The 17,952-nt window shown below is 40.7% G+C and overlaps 1 protein-coding gene across 2 annotated transcripts in view; it reads right to left on the reverse strand.

The window, feature by feature from the left end:
* Window positions 1-2,199: 2,199 nt before the first annotated feature.
* LOC106590019 (WW domain-containing adapter protein with coiled-coil) overlaps window positions 2,200-17,952 on the reverse strand; it is a 75,022-nt gene continuing 59,269 nt past the window's right edge. For both annotated transcript variants that reach the window (XM_014180501.2, XM_045711064.1), the window contains 4 exons: window positions 13,000-13,127; window positions 5,283-5,472; window positions 4,924-5,051; window positions 2,200-4,806 (listed from right to left, as the gene is read on the reverse strand). In XM_014180501.2, the coding sequence (XP_014035976.1) occupies window positions 4,737-4,806; window positions 4,924-5,051; window positions 5,283-5,472; window positions 13,000-13,127 (516 nt within the window). In that variant the 3' untranslated portion in view covers window positions 2,200-4,736. The remainder of the gene's footprint in view (window positions 4,807-4,923; window positions 5,052-5,282; window positions 5,473-12,999; window positions 13,128-17,952) is intronic.

Here is a 17,952-nt window from a genome sequence, read left to right on the forward strand (position 1 = left end):
ATCAAAGCTGGGACTGAGACTTTTCTATTTTCTATTAATATCCTTCTATTAATATCCTGTCCATATGGTCAATACACACCATTATATATATATATACACTGCTCAAAAAAATAAAGGGAACACTTAAACAACACATCCTAGATCTGAATGAAAGATATAATCTTATTAAATACTTTTTTCTTTACATAGTTGAATGTGCTGACAACAAAATCACACAAAAATAATCAATGGAAATCCAATTCATCAACCCATGGAGGTCTGGATTTGGAGTCACACTCAAAATTAAAGTGGAAAACCACACTACAGGCTGATCCAACTTTGATGTAATGTCCTTAAAACAAGTCAAAATGAGGCTCAGTAGTGTGTGTGGCCTCCACGTGCCTGTATGACCTCCCTACAACTCCTGGGCATGCTCCTGATGAGGTGGCGGATGGTCTCCTGAGGGATCTCCTCCCAGACCTGGACTAAAGCATCCGCCAACTCCTGGACAGTCTGTGGTGCAACGTGGCGTTGGTGGATGGAGCGAGACATGATGTCCCAGATGTGCTCAATTGGATTCAGGTCTGGGGAACGGGCGGGCCAGTACATAGCATCAATGCCTTCCTCTTGCAGGAACTGCTGACACACTCCAGCCACATGAGGTCTAGCATTGTCTTGCATTTGAGGAACCCAGGGCCAACCGCACCCGCATATGGTCTCACAAGGGGTCTGAGGATCTCATCTCGGTACCTAATGGCAGTCAGGCTACCTCTGGCGAGCACATGGAGGCCCCCCAAAGAAATGCCAACCCACACCATGACTGACCCACCGCCAAACCGGTCATGCTGGAGGATGTTGCAGGCAGCAGAACGTTCTCCACGGTGTCTCCAGACTCTGTCACGTGCTCAGTGTGAACCTGCTTTCATCTGTGAAGAGCACAGGGCGACAGTGGCGAATTTGCCAATCTTGGTGTTCTCTGGCAAATGCCAAACGTCCTGCACGGTGTTGGGCTGTAAGCACAACCCCCACCTGTGGACGTCGGGCCCTCATACCACCCTCATGGAGTCTGTTTGACCGTTTGAGCAGACACATGCACATTTGTGGCCTGCTGGAGGTCATTTTGCAGGGCTCTGGCAGTGCTCCTCCTTGCACAAAGGCAGAGGTAGCGGTCCTGCTGCTGGGTTGTTGCAATCCTACGGCCTCCTCCACGTCTCCTGATGTACTGGCCTGTCTCCTGGTAGCGCCTCCATGCTCTGGACACTACGCTGACAGACACAGCAAACCTTCTTGCCACAGCTCGCATTGATGTGCCATTCTGGATGAGCTGCACTACCTAAGCCACTTGTGTGGGTTGTAGACTCCGTCTCATGCTACCACTAGAGTGAAAGTACCGCCAGCATTCAAAAGTGACCAAAACATCAGCCAGGAAGCATAGGAACTGAGAAGTGGTCTGTGGTCACCACCTGCAGAACCACTCCTTTATTGGGGGTGTCTTGCTAATTGCCTATAATTTCCACCTGTTGTCTATTCCATTTGCACAACAGCATGTGAAATTTATTGTCAATCAGTGTTGCTTCCTAAGTGGACAGTTTGATTTCACAGAAGTGTGATTGACTTGGAGTTACATTGTGTTGTTTAAGTGTTCCCTTTATTTTTTTGAGCAGTGTATAAACAAAGCATTTTTTAAATTCTTTAATACAATTTGCAAAACACTCAAAATCTGTTTTGACTTTGTCATTATGGGGTATTGTGTATACTGATGAGGGAAAAATTTCTCTAATCCATTTTAGGATAAGGCTTTAATGTAACAAAATGTGGAAAAAGTCAAGGGGTCTGAATACTTTCCGAATGCACTGTATATTCTTTCAGTTAACATAAAAGGACTAACTTGAACTGTCACAATGACAACAACACAAATGGATAAATGTTGCAAGGGTTCAACAACTGTCGTTCTTCTGTGGTAACTTATTTTGGTTAGACATAGTGAACACATTGACATATTGGGAATATTCAACATGTTCATTGTGGGAACATTGGAACAAACTACCCTGGTCCCAGATCTGTTTGAGCTCTTGCCTACTCCATTGCGTCATCGTCAAACCAAACATGTTGGACATGACAATGAGTAAACATGACAGCAGACACTGGCACTCAGGCTAGTTTTGAACAAATAACATAAAATAAACAAAGTACTGAACTGACGAGGTCAAAACAGAGAACTTGGTTCTGTAGAGGCATATTTTATTTATTTTTTTCAATATACTTCAGAGGAAAACAATATACAAAGCAATGTGGTCAGCTTTACTGAATGTGTTGGTGCATCTCAAATCAGACTGAATAGAAGATTAGAACGGTGGAGAAAAATCAGGCTGTCACAGCTCAGGACACCGTTTACTTCCCAAATCGCACCCCCATTCCCTATATAGAGCACTATTGTTATACATAGGGAACCATTTGGGACAAAGCCACTGTTTCCTATACTGACTCGGCATGAACAGGGGGGGGTTACAAAGATGCAAGTATGGACGGGAGTGCCAAAAACAACCCTATAGATCGATGCATGAATATCTTGTTGAATATCTTTTTGTTACTGGATCAAATAGAAAAAAACATGGTATATTTATTTCCATGTCAGAGGTTGTGTGACTTAAGACTTTCAACAAGGCACTAGCATTAATAGTAATAAACAAAACACTAACAGAACTCCAATAAAATAACCAGTGCTCACTTGAGTTTAGCATGTTTATTACAATACGCACATATCACATTGGCTGTCATTGCGCTGCTCAACCTCTGACCCTGGTGTGTGGGGTTAGTGATCAGCACCTTCATGTTTACATCCCAAATGGTACCCTGTTCCTTATATAGTGCAATACTTTTGACCAGGCCCTATGGGTAAGAACACTAAAAAGGAGAAACAAAACTCATAACAGAGAGCAAGAGGTACAAATGGGAGCCAGTAGCTCTAATTGTGTCATTCACGTCAATTCACTGAGTTCCATTTGGCTCCCATTGCACTTCCTGAAAAATCTTGAGAATTATGACATCTCCTTTTTAGTCTTTTTGACTACGGGCCCTGGTCAAAGGTAATGTACCAAATCAGGAATACAGTGCCATTTCAGACATACCCTATACCTTGCCAGTGCCCCCCAAACAGATGCTTTAATAGCTCCCAGTAGCACTCATTCTCTACAGTGTGCAAAGAAAAGTGTAGCAATAATTTATTAATAACATATTCTGATATACTAGTAGCACTGCAACTTTTTAATAAAGCTTTTTTCTTTACTTCTTAAACTCCATTATTACTTTATCAACTGTACATAGGAATGAACTCTCGGTTGAACCAAGACGGTGCCACCTCGCTTTTAATAAAAGTACACCCCCCCCCAAAAAAAACTTGCTGCAAAGTTTGAGAAAAAAAACAGGAAGGTTTTTACTCTTCCGGGCTCCTCTACATTATAGGAGGAGCTAGACGACGGGGTTGGGCTCCTGCATTTAATGGGTATGACCAGGGTGGGAGTTACGGAGGGGCTAGCAGTGGGAATGGTCCTTGATCTCAAAGCAGCACAAAATTGTGGCACCCCCCCCCCATCACTCACTCATCACACCACCAGGCACTGGTTTGTTTGTTTTTAATTTTAGGAAATGAATGCAAGACAGGGCCACTGGGAGCTGTGAACAAACAGATCTGAACCATTGCGACCAGACATTATGTACCTTTCAGCAGGAGGAAGGTGGGGACGGGTAGCTGTGTGCGGCCGTCTCCCAAATATCACCCTACTCCCTATATAGTGCACAAATTTTAACCAAAAGTAGTTCAATACACATAGGAAATAGTGTGCCATTTGGGACACATCCTGTGTGTGTGTGTGTAACCATTATACTTCAACTAAAGGGGGATAATAGGGAAAATAACTGTTTAATCCACTGAGCATTATTATTATTCAAGAGCAGAGAAAAACCAGTGAGTTTGTTTTACCTTGCTTGCTTGTTTTACACTAAGGTATTATTAATGTTTCAGTTATTATTGACTGTATAACACTATACTCCACCGTTTCCATGCAGGTCATAGATGTGCTCAAGGCAATGGTTCACCCATCTATTAAAACAAAAGCTTCAAGTCTGCAGACTGACAGTGCCGTCTCAAATGGCATCCTATTCCCTATATAGTGCACTACTTTTGACTAGGGCCCATAGGGTTCTGGTTAAAAAAAGTGCACTATAGAGGAAATAGTGTGGCATTTGGGACGTAGCCACTGACAGACGAGTTTAATATGAAGGAGGCTATGAAATTAAGCCGTTACTTCCTCGGCATAATGTTGATTAGTTTGGATGTCAAAAGCTTTGATAAGCATGGCTTTCCATGGTTTCAATAATCTACAAAACATATTTACAACATGGATAACATCTACAAGAAATCTACATCTCAAGGGCACATACAAAACCAACCATGGGTGCATCCCAAATGGCACCCTATCCCCTACATAGTGTACTATAAAGGCAATAGGGTGCCATTTGGGACACAGACCATGTCTTGTATCAACCCTTTTTCTCCCCTCTTCCCCAACCAACCAACCACTCAGACCCTCTCCCACAAGCCCAGCACTCTCCATGTCCAACGGTCCAAAGCCAATCCAACTGCAGCTTGTGTTAAGACTGGGCACAGAACAAGAACAGTTCTCCCAACCAACGGCTCTCTTACAACCATGTGCAATGGGTCTCTCCACCCTATCGTCTCCACTCTTCAACTCAAGTTCTCAGACCATGAAGGAATTCTGATTCTTCAACTTTTCAAGTTCTTTAATTTGTTGTCTCAAAAATAATATCCTAGACAAGAGTAAAAAAATAAAAAAATGTATTAGTTGTCAGGTTAAAATATTTGTAATAATATAACACATGGATGTTAACATACATATCGCAGGCAATTAGGGTCTGGACTCTTACCTCTGCTCGCGCAATGTGGCTTGAATTTCACTGACTCGAACTAAGGATCTGAGATTTTTGAGCTCCGTGCAATTTTCAGACATGTAGATGCTTCCCATGGTGTGGGCCTCCTCACGTAGTCTGGAAGCCTGGGAGGGGAAGGAAGAAAAGTTTAAAATAATCAAAGAAAATCAACAACAAAAAACAACAGCAATGACACTGATCAATGCTTAATGAATCTAGGTTCACATCAAAATAATGAAATTAATAGGTTACCCAACACTGCTAAAATCTACACAATCTCTATGCTCTTTACCAGATCTCTTTACTGGGGAAATAAAAACAAACAATGCATACAATTCCTAAGATGCGTATCCTACCTGTTTCTCTGCGTGGTCGGCGGGCCAGCCCTGGACATGCTTGATGAGATTCTCATTGAAGTGTGCTGCTAGGGTGGGAGTGAAGGAGCAGGAGGCTGGTCGGGTGGAGGAAGAGGAGCTGGTGGAGGTGGTGGCACTGCTGCTGCTGGGGGGGACGTAGTTGGGACCTGGGGACGGACTCCTCTGACTGCTGTGGAATGACAGAGGCGCAACGAGAGGGTCAGACTAATTATGCATATTACATGTCAATTATATTCTGCTGTAATAACACTATCACCAATTTTGTTGTTGTAACACAGGAGACAGGAGGGTCAAACCAATATACCAGACCAACACAGCATAATATGAACAATTAAGGTTCTTAGAAATCAAATATAACTAAACAATTCTGCATATTATGTGAGATTCTGCTGACCAAATACAACCAGAGAAAAGGTCCACATTAGACAAGACTGGCACATTCTGCATATTATTTTAAGCTCAAAACACCCATGAAGTACAGTGTCTGATGACACTCAGGGTGGGGTAATCTACATTGGAATACTTATTTTTGCAATACTGTATTCACTCTTGTGAATCGTGATATTTGGTTAAATCCGCTTAACAGTTCCAATACATATCAGACGTGTTTAACTTGATGTCGTATTGATTTCTTTGGTTAAACAAAGGTGCATCCATAAGGGTCTTTGTGTGTAGCGATACAATGACTTATGAAAAACGTGTTGTTCTATAAACCGCCAGCAGGTGGTGCCACAACATGACAAATTAAACTGTCTCCTACAAGGCAGGATCATGGATGGCATTATTCTGTTTTTGCTTCACATCAGCTAGACCAGAGTTTCTTGAAGAATCTTCCAAGCAATAAGTGATTGTTTTGTCTTCTTTAGATAGGAGCGTCTGCTCAGTTACAAAATTTTTAAAATAGATTTTCACACTAAAACCACAAATTAACATGATACACACAATGAACACATTCAACGCCACACAATGTTATACAAAAATGTATTTGTTTCTTCAATCTACACAATACCCAATAATGACAAAGAAAAAACGTTTTTGCTTTAAGATTTTTTTGCAAATGTATAAATAAACTGAAATATTACATTTACATAAGTATTCAGACCCTTTACTCAGTACTTTGTTGAAGCACCTGAGTCTTCTTGGGTATGATGCTACAAGCTTGGCACATCTATGTGGGGAGTTTCTCCCATTCTTCTCTGCATATCCTCAAGCTGTGTCAGATTGGATGGGGAGAGTCGCTGCACAGATATTTTCATGTCTCTTCAGAGATGTTAGATCGGGTTCAAGTCCGGGATCTGGCTGAGCCACCCAAGGACATTGAGACTGGTCCTGAAGCCACTCCTGCGTTGTCTTGGTTGTGTGCTTAGGTTTGTCATCTTTTTGGAAGGTGAACCTTTGCCCTAGTCTGAGGTCCTGAGTATTCTGGTTTTCATCAAGGATCTTTGTACTTTGCGCCATTCAGCTTTCCCTCGATCCTGACTAGACTTCCAAGTCCCTGCAGCTGAAAAACATCCACACAGCATGATGTTGCCACAACCATCCTTCACAGTAGGGCCAGCTTTCCTCCAGATGTGACGCTTGGCATTCAGGCCAAAGAGTTCAATCTTGGTTTCATCAGACCAGAGAATCTTGTTTCTCATGGTCAGAGTCGTTAGGTGCCTTTTGGCTAACTCCAAGCGGGCTGTCATGTGCCTTTTACTGAGGAGTGGCTTCCATCTGAGCACTAACATAAAGGCCTGATTGGAGTTCTGCAGAGATGGTTGTCTTTCTGGAAGGTTCTCCCATCTCCACAGAAGAACTCTGCAGTTCTGTCAGAAGGACCATCAGGACCTTGGTAACCTCCCTGACCAAGACCCTTCTCCTGCGATAGATCAGTTTGGCCGGGCGGCTAGCTCTAGGAAGAGTCTTGGTGGTTCCAAACTTCTCCATTTAACCTCTATGGGCTAGGTGGGACGCTAGCGTGCCACCCGTGGTGCACTCCATCAACAGCAGGTGCATTTCAAGAGCGGCAAATTTGAATCCAAATAAATGTCAAAATTCAAATTTTTCAAACATACAACTATTTTACACCCTTTGAAAGATAAACATCTCCTTAATCTAACCACGTTTTACGATTTCAAAAAGGTTTTACGGCGAAAGCATAAATTTAGAGTATGTTAGGACAGTACATTTACAAGAGTTGTGTGTAATGTTTTGTCAATTCAAAGACAGGGTCACCAAAACCATAAAACCAGCTAAAATGATGCACTAACCTTTTACAATCTCCATCAGATGACACTCCTAGGACATTATGTTAGACAATGCATGCATTTTTAGTTCTATCAAGTTCATATTTATATCCAAAAACAGCGTTTTACTATGGCATTGATGTTGAGGAAATCGTTTCCCTCCAATAACCGGCAGTCAAGTCAGCGTCACAAATTAAATAATTAAAATTAGAAAACATTGGTAAAATATTATATTGTCATTTAAAGAATTATAGATTTACATCTCTTGAACGCAATCAACTTGCCAGATTTAAAAATAACCTTACTGGGAAATCACACTTTGCAATAATCTGAGCACTGCGCCCAGAAAAATACGCGTTGCGATACAGACTAGACGTCATGTTGGGGAGATCTAAATCGAAAATACTATGTAAATAATCCATTACCTTTGATTCTCTTCATCAGATGTCACTTCCAGGTATCACAGGTCCATAACGAATGTAGTTTTGTTCAAAAAAGCTCATCATTTATGTCCAAAAATCTCCGTCTTGTTAGCACATGATCTAAGCCAGCCGGACTTCTCGTCATGAACGAGGGGAAAAATATATTTCCGTTCGTTCAAACATGTCAAACGTTGTATAGCATAAATCATTAGGGCCTTTTTAACCAGAACATGAATAATATTCAAGGTGGACGAATGCATACTCTTTTATAACGTATTGGAACGAGGGACAGGGTACCCAACAATCGAACTCGCGCCAGGTGTCTAATGGGCCATCATCGTTCCATGGCTCTTGTTCGGTCAGATCTCCCTCCAGAAGACTCAAAACACTTTGTAAAGGCTGGTGACATCTAGTGGAAGCAATAGGAAGTGCCAAAATATTCCTCAGCCCCTGTGTTTTTCAATGGGATAGGTTTAAAGGTAATACAACACATCAGGTATACACTTCCTGTCAGAAAATGTCTCAGGGTTTTGCCTGCCAAATGAGTTCTGTTATACTCACAGACACCATTCAAACAGTTTTAGAAAATTTAGGGTGTTTTCTATGCATATGTAATAAGTATATGCATATTCTAGTTACTGGGTAGGAGTGGTAACCAGATTAAATCGGGTATGTTTTTTTATCCAGCCGTGTCAATACTGCCCCCTAGCCCTAACAGGTTAAGAATGACAGAGGCCACTGTGTTCTTGGGTGATCTTCAATGCTGCAAAAATTGTTTGGTACCCTTCCCCAGATATGTGCCTCGAAACAATCCTGTCTCAGAGCTCTACGGACAATTCCTTCAACCTCATGGCTTAGTTTCTGCTCTGACATGCACCGCCAACTGTGGGACCACATATAGTTGAAGTCGGAAGTTTACATACACTTAGGTTGGAGTCATTAAAACTCGTTTTTCAACCACTCCACAAATTCATTTTTCCAACAATTGTTTACAGACAGATTTCACTTATAATTCACTATCACAATTCCAGTAGGTCAGAAGTTTACATACACGAAGTTGACTGTGCCTTTAAAAAGCTTGGAAAATTCCCGAAAATGATGTCATGGTTTTGGAAGCTTCTGATAGGCTAATTGACATCCTTTGAGTCAATTGGAGGTGAAATGACCCAGAGAATCAATAGATCATTAGATGTACAAAACAATAACACTCAAAATGGGTGAACATTTCCTTTAATGCAGACATGGCTGTCACTGATTATTATATATATTTTTTTAAATGCAAATGTAATGATATAGAACTCAAGACACCAAACAACTGAACAAAGAAGTAGCCGAGTTTATCTGTCTGAATCAAGTGCCATTCTGTGACTTTGGCTAATATGCCTTGGTATCGAGTATCGCGATACTAAAATTGGTATCGAAGTCAAAATGTTGGTATCATGACAACATTACCACAGCCAGGCACCACTACCAATATGGAAGACCTCAGAAGAAAAAGCCGCTCTCACTCCAAGGTTGGACAACCTGTGCGTGTACGCATGCACAGGTAACCTGTTAGTCAAGTGTACATACAGTTGAAGTCGTAAGTTTTCATACACTTAGGTTGGAGTCATTAAAACTCGTTTTTCAACCACTCCACAAATTTCTTGTTAACAAATTATAGCTTTGGCAAGTCAGTTAGGACATCTACTTTGTGCATGACAAGTCATTATTCCAAAAATTGTTTACAGACGATTATTTCACTTATAATTCACTGTATCACAATTCCAGTGGGTCAGAAGTTTACATACACTAAGTTGACTGTGCCTTTAAACAGCTTGGAAAATTCCCGAAAATGATGTTATGGCGTTAGAAGCTTCTGATAGGCTAATTGACATCATTTGAGTCAATTGAAGGTGTACCTGTGGATGTATTTCAAGGCCTACCTTCAAACTCAGTGCCTCTTTGCTTGACATCATGGGAAAATAAAAATAAATCAGCCAAGACCTCAGAAAAACAATTGTAGACCTCCACAAGTCTGGTTCCTCCTTGGGAGCAATTTCCAAACGCCTGAAAGTACCACGTTCATCTGTACAAACAATAGTAAGCAAGTATAAACACCATGGGACCACGCAGCCGCCATACCGCTCAGGAAGGAGACTTGTTCTGTCTCCTAGAGATGAACGTACGTTGGTGCGAAAAGCGCAAATCAATCCCAGAACAGCAGCAAAGGACCTTGTGAAGATGCTGGAGGAAACAGGTACAAAAGTATCTATATCCACAGTAAAACGAGTCCAATGTCGACATAACCTGAAAGGCCGCTCAGCAAGGAATAAGTCACTGCTCCAAAATACCCATAAAAAAGCCAAACTACGGTTTGCAACTGCACATGGGGACAAAGATTGTACTTTTTGGAGAAATGTCTGATGAAACAAAAATAGAACTGTTTGGCCATAATGACCATCGTTATGTTTGGAGGAAAAAGGGGGAGGCTTGCAAGCCGAAGAACATCATCCCAACTGTGAAGCACGGGGGTGGCAGCATCATGTTGTGGGGATGCTTTGCTGCAGGAGGGACTGGTGCACTTCACAAAATAGATGACATCATGAGGGACACAATTATGTGGATATATTGAAGCAACATCTCAAGACATCAGCCAGGAAGTTAAAGCTTGGTCGCAAATGGGTCTTCCAAATGAACAATGACCCCAAGCATACTTCCAAAGTTGTGGCAAAATGGTTTAACCTGTTATGGCTAGGGGGCAGTATTTACACAGCCGGATAAAAAAAACGTACCCGATTTAATCTGATTATTACTCCTGCCCAGAAACTAGAATATGCATATAATTATTAGCTTTGGATAGAAAACACTCCAAAGTTTCTAAAACTGTTTGAATGGTGTCTGTGAGTATAACAGAACTCCTTTGGCAGGCCAAAACCTGAGAAGATTCCTTACAGGAAGTGCCCTGTCTGACCATTTCTTGCCCTTCTTGATTATCTCTATCCAATACAGAGGCTCTCTGCTGTTACGTGACACTTCCTACGGCTCCCATGGGCCCTCAGAAGGCGGCAAAAAGCTGAATCGTGGCTTTGCAGGCTCTGGCTGAAAAAAAGTAGCGCGTTTGGATAGTGGCCGGTCACAGCACTATGAAACTCAGGCTCGTGCACGAGGGGATCCCATGCTTTTATTTTCTCTCTTTGTACGTATACACGCTTTCCCGGGTCGGAATATTATCGCTTTTTTACGAGAAAAATGGCATAAAAATTGATTTTAAACAGCGGTTGACATGCTTCGAAGTACGGTAATGGAATATTTAGAATTTTTTTGTCACGAAATGCGTCGTGCTCGTGACCCTTATTTACACTTCGGATAGTGTCTTGAACGCGCAAACAAAACGGCGCTATTTGGATATAACAATGGATTATTTTGAACCAAACCAACATTTGTTATTGAAGTAGCAGTCCTGGGAGTGCATTCTGACGAAGAACACCAAAGGTAATCAAACTTTTCTAATAGTAAATCGGAGTTTGGTCAGGGCTAAACTTGGTGGGTGTCTAAATAGCTAGCCGTGATGGCTGGGCTATCTACTGAGAATATTGCAAAATGTGCTTTCACCGAAAAGCTATTTTAAAATCGGACAACCTCGATTGCACAAAGGAGTTCTGCATCTATAATTCTTAAAATAATTATGTTTTTTGTGAACTTTTATCGTGAGTAATTTAGTAAATTCACCGGAGGTTTGGGGGGTATGCTAGTTCTGAACGTCACATACTAATGTAAAAAGCTGGTTTTTGATATAAATATGAACTTGATTGAACAAAACATGCATGTATTGTATAACATAATGTCGTAGGGTTGTCATCTGATGAAGATCAAAGGTTAGTGCTGCATTTAGCTGTGGTTTTGTTTTTTGTGACATATGCTAGCTTGAAAAATGGGTGTCTGATTATTTCTGGCTGGGTACTCTGCTGACATAATCTAATGTTTTGCTTTCGCCGTAAAGCCTTTTTGAAATCGGACAGTGTGGTTAGATAAAGGAGAGTCTTGTCTTTAAAATGCTGTAAAATAGTCATATGTTTAAAAAATTGAAGTTTTTGTATTTTTGAGGAATTTGTAATTCGCGCCACGCCTATCATTGGATATTGGAGCAGGTGTTCCGCTAGCGGAACGTCTAGATGTAAGAGGTTAAGGACAACAAAGTCAAGGTATTGGAGTGGCCATCACAAAGCCCTGACCTCAATCCCATAGAAAATGTGTGGGCAGAACTGAAAAAGCGTGTGCGAGCAATTAGGCCTCAAACCTGACTCAGTTTCACCAGCTCTGTCAGGAGGAATGGGCCAAAATTCACCCAACTTATTGTGGGAAGCTTGTGGAAGGCTACCCAAAACGTTTGACCCAAATTAAACAATTTAAAAGGCAATGCTACCAAATTGAGTGTATGTAAACTTCTGACCCACTGGGAATGTGATGAAAGAAATAAAAGCTGAAGTAATTCTCTACTATTATTCTGACATTTCACATTCTTAAAATAAAGTGGTGATCCTAACCGACCTAAAAGAGGAAAGTTTTACTTGGATTAAATGTCAGGAATTGTGAAAAAGTATAGAAGAGTTAAATGTCTTTGGCTAAGGTGTATTTAAACTTCTGACTTCAACTGTATAGACAGGTGTGTGCCTTTCCAAATCATGTCCAAGCAATTGAATTTACCACATGGACTCCAATCAAGTTGTAGAAACATCAAGGATGATCAATGGAAACAGGATGCACCGGAGATCAATTTTGAGTCTCATAGCAAAGGGTCTGAACATTTATGTAAATAAGGTATCCATTTTATTTTTAATACTTTTGGAAAAACGTCTAAAAACCTGTTTTCGCTTTGTCATTACGGGGTATTGTGTGTAGATTGAATGGAGGGAAAAAAAGTAATTTAATCCATTTTAGAATAAGGCTGTAATGAAACAAAATGTGGAAAAAAGGGAATACTTCCCGAATGTACTGTACAGTGCTCCAGCCAATAAATTAATAAAGTGTCTGCTAAATTACTAAAAATGTAAATGAAAAGCTCACCCTTGACGCTGGAGAGTCCTTGGGGAGGCTGCGATGTCGTGTCCGTGCTGTTTGTCGCTGGGGAGGGGCTGCTGGGGGGAGGGCTGAGGGGCTGATCCTTGCTGCTTCACAACCGGCGTGTTGCTCACCTGGACCACAGACAGAGAGCGGAGAAGGGTTAGAGAGGAAACACACCAGAACCCTTGAGGTTCACCACGACCACACAGAGACAGGGAGGAAGGTTAAAAGCCCAGATTAGACCTGCACAGACCATTTTACTGAAATTCACTTGCTGTTGATTGACTCTTGACACAAACACAATTGGATGGGATGTTATAGGATACAAATGATAGTAGCTATGGTTTCCATCCAATTGGCGACATATTTATGCAAATATTCTAAAATATATCAAAGACCCATCAAGCTCATCACCGTGCATTTTCGTCACGCTGAAAAGGTCATTCATTATAACTTAGTGCCTTCAGAAAGTATTCACACGCCTTGACTTTTTTAAATGTTGTTATGTTACAGCCCGAATTTAAAATTGATTAAACTGGCCAACATACAAAACCCCATAATGTCAAAGTGAAATTATGTTTTTACAAATTAGTAAAAAAATGTAAAGCTGAAATGTCATAAGTGAGTAAGTATTCAACCCCTTTGTCATGGGAAGCATAAATAAGTTCAGGAGTAAAAATCTGCAAGTCTCATAAGTTGCATGACTGTGTGTAATAATAGCGTTTTACATAACTAGAAAAACTCTTCTCCGTACCCCACACATACAGATAAATTGTAAGGTCTCTCAGTCGAGAAGTGAATTTAAAACAAATTCAACAACAAAGACCAGGGAGGTTTTCCAATGACTCGCAAAGACGGGTAGCTATTGGTAGATGGGTAAAATAAAAAAAGCAGACCGTGAATATCCCTTTGAGCATTGCGAAGTTATTACACTTTAGACGGTGTTGGACAGTGTATTAATACACCCAGCCACTACAAATATACAGGCGTTCTTCCTAACTCAGTTGACGGAGAGGAAGGAAACCGCTCAGGGAATTCACCATGATGCCAATGGTGACTTTAAAACAGTTTGAGTTTGATGGCTGTGATAGGAGAAAACAAAGGATGGATCAACAACATTGTAGTTACTCTACAATAATAACCTAATTGACAGAGTGAAATGTAAGAAGCCTGTACAGAATTCAAAAACATTCCAAAACAGCCTGTTTGCAACAAGGCACTGAAGTAATACTGCAAAAAATATGGCAAAGCAATTGACTTTTTGTCCAGAATACAAAGTGTAGTAATGGATTTGCCCCAAACATTTGCCTCAAGCATAGAGGTGGCTGCATTATGTTATGGACTAGGGAGATTTTCTGGGGAGATTTTCAGGATAAAATAGAAGTGGAATTGAGCTGAGCAGACAAAATCCTGAAGGAAACCCTGGTTCAGTCCGCTTTCTACCAGTCACTGGGATATTAATTCATCTTGATCAATAACTAATTTGAGAGCTTGAAGAATTTAGTGTGGAAAGCTCTTAGAGCCTTGCCCAGAAAGACTCAGGGGTGTGAATATTTATGTAAATGAGATGTCTATTTTATTGTCAATTAATTTGCAAACATTTCTAAAAACATTTACACTTTCTCATTATGGGGTATTGTGTGTGGATGGGTGAAAATTTGGAATTCAGGCTGTAACACAAGGAATAAATCAAGAGGTATGAATACTCTCTGAAGGCACCATTTCATCAGTAGACTAATAAATGAATTGCTTTCGAGTTGTAGTGGGAGGACCACACACCATGTCATCACGTGACTCCAAGTTTACTTCGATATTATAGTTATATCAATATATGCAAAAGTGGTCAGATGAAGCGGATGCTACGCTACAGGACTGTTTTGCTAGCAAAGACTGGAATATGTTCCGGGATTCATCCAATGGCAATGAGGAGTATACCACAACACTCAAAATGGGTGAACATTTCCTTTAATGCAGACATGGCTGTCACACACACACATATATACACACACACACACACACAATATATATATTTCTTAAATGCAAATGTAATGATATTGAACTCAAGACACCAAACGACTGAACAAAGAAGCAGCTGAGTTTCTGTCTGAATCAAGTGCCATTCTGTGACTTTAACTAATATGCCTTGGTATCGAGTATCATGATACTAAAATTGGTATCGAAGTCAACATTTTGGTATCATGACAACATTACCATAGCCAGGCACCACTACCAATATGGAAGACCTCAGAAGAAAAAGCCGCTCTCACTCCAAGGTTGGACAACCTGTGTCACCAGCTTCATCAATGAGTGCATCGAGGACGTCGTTCCCCACAGTGACCGTACGTACATATCCCAACCAGAAGCCACGGATTATAGGCAACATTCACACCGAGCCAAAGCCTTGAGTTTTAACCTGTTATGGCTAGGGGGCAGTATTTTCACGGCTGGATAAAAAACGTACCCGATTTAATCTGGTTACCACTCCTACCCAGTAACTAGAATATGCATATACTTATTACATATGGATAGAAAACACCCTAAAGTTTCAAACTGTTTGAATGGTGTCTGTGAGTATAACAGAACTCATTTGGCAGGCAAAAACCTGACAAGGTTTCAGGCAGGAAGTGGCCTGTCTGACAAGGTGTCGTTCTTCTTGTCTCTGTTTATTGAAGAGTGAGGATCTTAGCTGTCCCGTGACACTTCCTACGGCTGCCATAGGGTCTCAGAAGGCGGTAAAAAGCTGAATCGTGGCTTTGCAGGCTCTGGCTGAAAAAAAGTAGCGCGTTTGGGTAGTGGCTGGTTACAGTACTGTGAGACTCAGGCTCGTGCCCGCGTCGACCGAAAGCTTTGTTTACTTTCCTCTGTTTAGCTAAAAGGAGATTCCCGGTCGGAATATTATCGCTTTTTTACGAGAAAAATGGCATAAAAATGGATTTTAAACAGCGGTTGACATGCTTCGAAGTACGGTAATGGAATATTTAGAATTTTTTTGTCACGAATTGCGCCATGCGCGAGACCCTGATTTACCATTTCAGATAGTGTCTGGGACGCACGAACAAAACGCCACTATTCGGATATAACGATGGATTATTTTGGACCAAACCAACATTTGTTATTGAAGTAGCAGTCCTGGGAGTGCATTCTGACGAAGACAACAAAAGGTAATCAAACTTTTATAATAGTAAACCTGATATTGGTGAGTGCTAAACTTGCCGGGTGTCTAAATAGCTAGCCCGTGATGCCTGGGCTATGTACTTAGAATATTGCAAAATGTGCTTTCACCAAAAAGTTATTTTAAAATCGGACATATCGAGTGCATAGAGGAGGTCTGTATCTATAATTATTAAAATAATTGTTATGCTTTTTGTGAACGTTTATCGTGAGTAATTTAGTAAATTCTTAGCGAATTCGCCGGAAGTTTGCGGTGGGTATGCTAGTTCTGAACGTCACATGCTAATGTAAAAAGCTGGTTTTTGATATAAATATGAACTTGATTGAACAAAACATGCATGTATTGTATAACATAATGTCCTAGGGTTGTCATCTGATGAAGATCATCAAAGGTTAGTGCTGCATTTAGCTGTCTTCTGGGTTTTTGTGACATTATATGCTAGCTTGAAAAATGGGTGTCTGATTATTTCTGGCTTGGTACTCTGCTGACATAATCTAATGTTTTGCTTTCGTTGTAAAGCCTTTTTGAAATCGGACAGTGTGGTTAGATAAAGGAGAGTCTTATCTTTAAAATGCTGTGAAATAGTCATGTGTTTGTAAAATTGAAGTTTTTGTATTTTTGAGGAATTTGTAATTCGCGCCACGCCTATCATTGGATATTGGAGCAGGTGTTCCGCTAGCGGAACGTCTAGATGTAAGAGGTTAACCTGTTAGGGCTAGGGGGCAGTATTGACACGGCTGGATAAAAAAACATACCCGATTTAATCTGGTTACCACTCCTACCCAGTAACTAGAATATGCATATACTTATTACATATGGATAGAAAACACCCTAAATTTTCTAAAACTGTTTGAATGGTGTCTGTGAGTATAACAGAACTCATTTGGCAGGCAAAACCCTGAGACATTTTCTGACAGGAAGTGGATACCTGATGTGTTGTATTGCCTTTAAACCTATCCCATTGAAAAACACAGGGGCTGAGGAATATTTTGGCACTTCCTATTGCTTCCACTAGATGTCACCAGCCTTTACAAAGTGTTTTGAGTCTTCTGGAGGGAGATCTGACCGAACAAGAGCCATGGAACGATGATGTCCCATTAGACACCTGGCGCGCGAGTTCATGTTGGGTACCCTCGTTCCAATACGTTATAAAAGAGTATGCATTCGTCCACCTTGAATATTATTCATGTTCTGGTTAAAAAAGGCCCTAATGATTTATGCTATACAACGTTTGACATGTTTGAACGAACGGAAATATATTTTCCCCTCGTTCATGACGAGAAGTCCGGCTGGCTTAGATCATGTGCTAACAAGAAGGAGATTTTTGGACATAAATGATGAGCTTTTTTGAACAAAACTACATTCGTTATGGACCTGTGATACCTGGAAGTGACATCTGATGAAGAGAATCAAAGGTAATGGATTATTTACATAGTATTTTCGATTTTAGATCTCCCCAACATGACGTCTAGTCTGTATCGCAACGCGTATTTTTCTGGGCGCAGTGCTCAGATTATTGCAAAGTGTGATTTCCCAGTAAGGTTATTTTTAAATCTGGCAAGTTGATTGCGTTCAAGAGATGTAAATCTATAATTCTTTAAATGACAATATAATATTTTACCAATGTTTTCTAATTTTAATTATTTAATTTGTGTTGCTGACTTGACTGCCGGTTATTGGAGGGAAACGATTTCCTCAACATCAATGCCATAGTAAAACGCTGTTTTTGGATATAAATATGAACTTGATAGAACTAAAAATGCATGCATTGTCTAACATAATGT

Source organism: Salmo salar, chromosome ssa29, assembly GCF_905237065.1.
Source record: "Salmo salar chromosome ssa29, Ssal_v3.1, whole genome shotgun sequence".
NCBI lineage: Eukaryota > Metazoa > Chordata > Actinopteri > Salmoniformes > Salmonidae > Salmo > Salmo salar.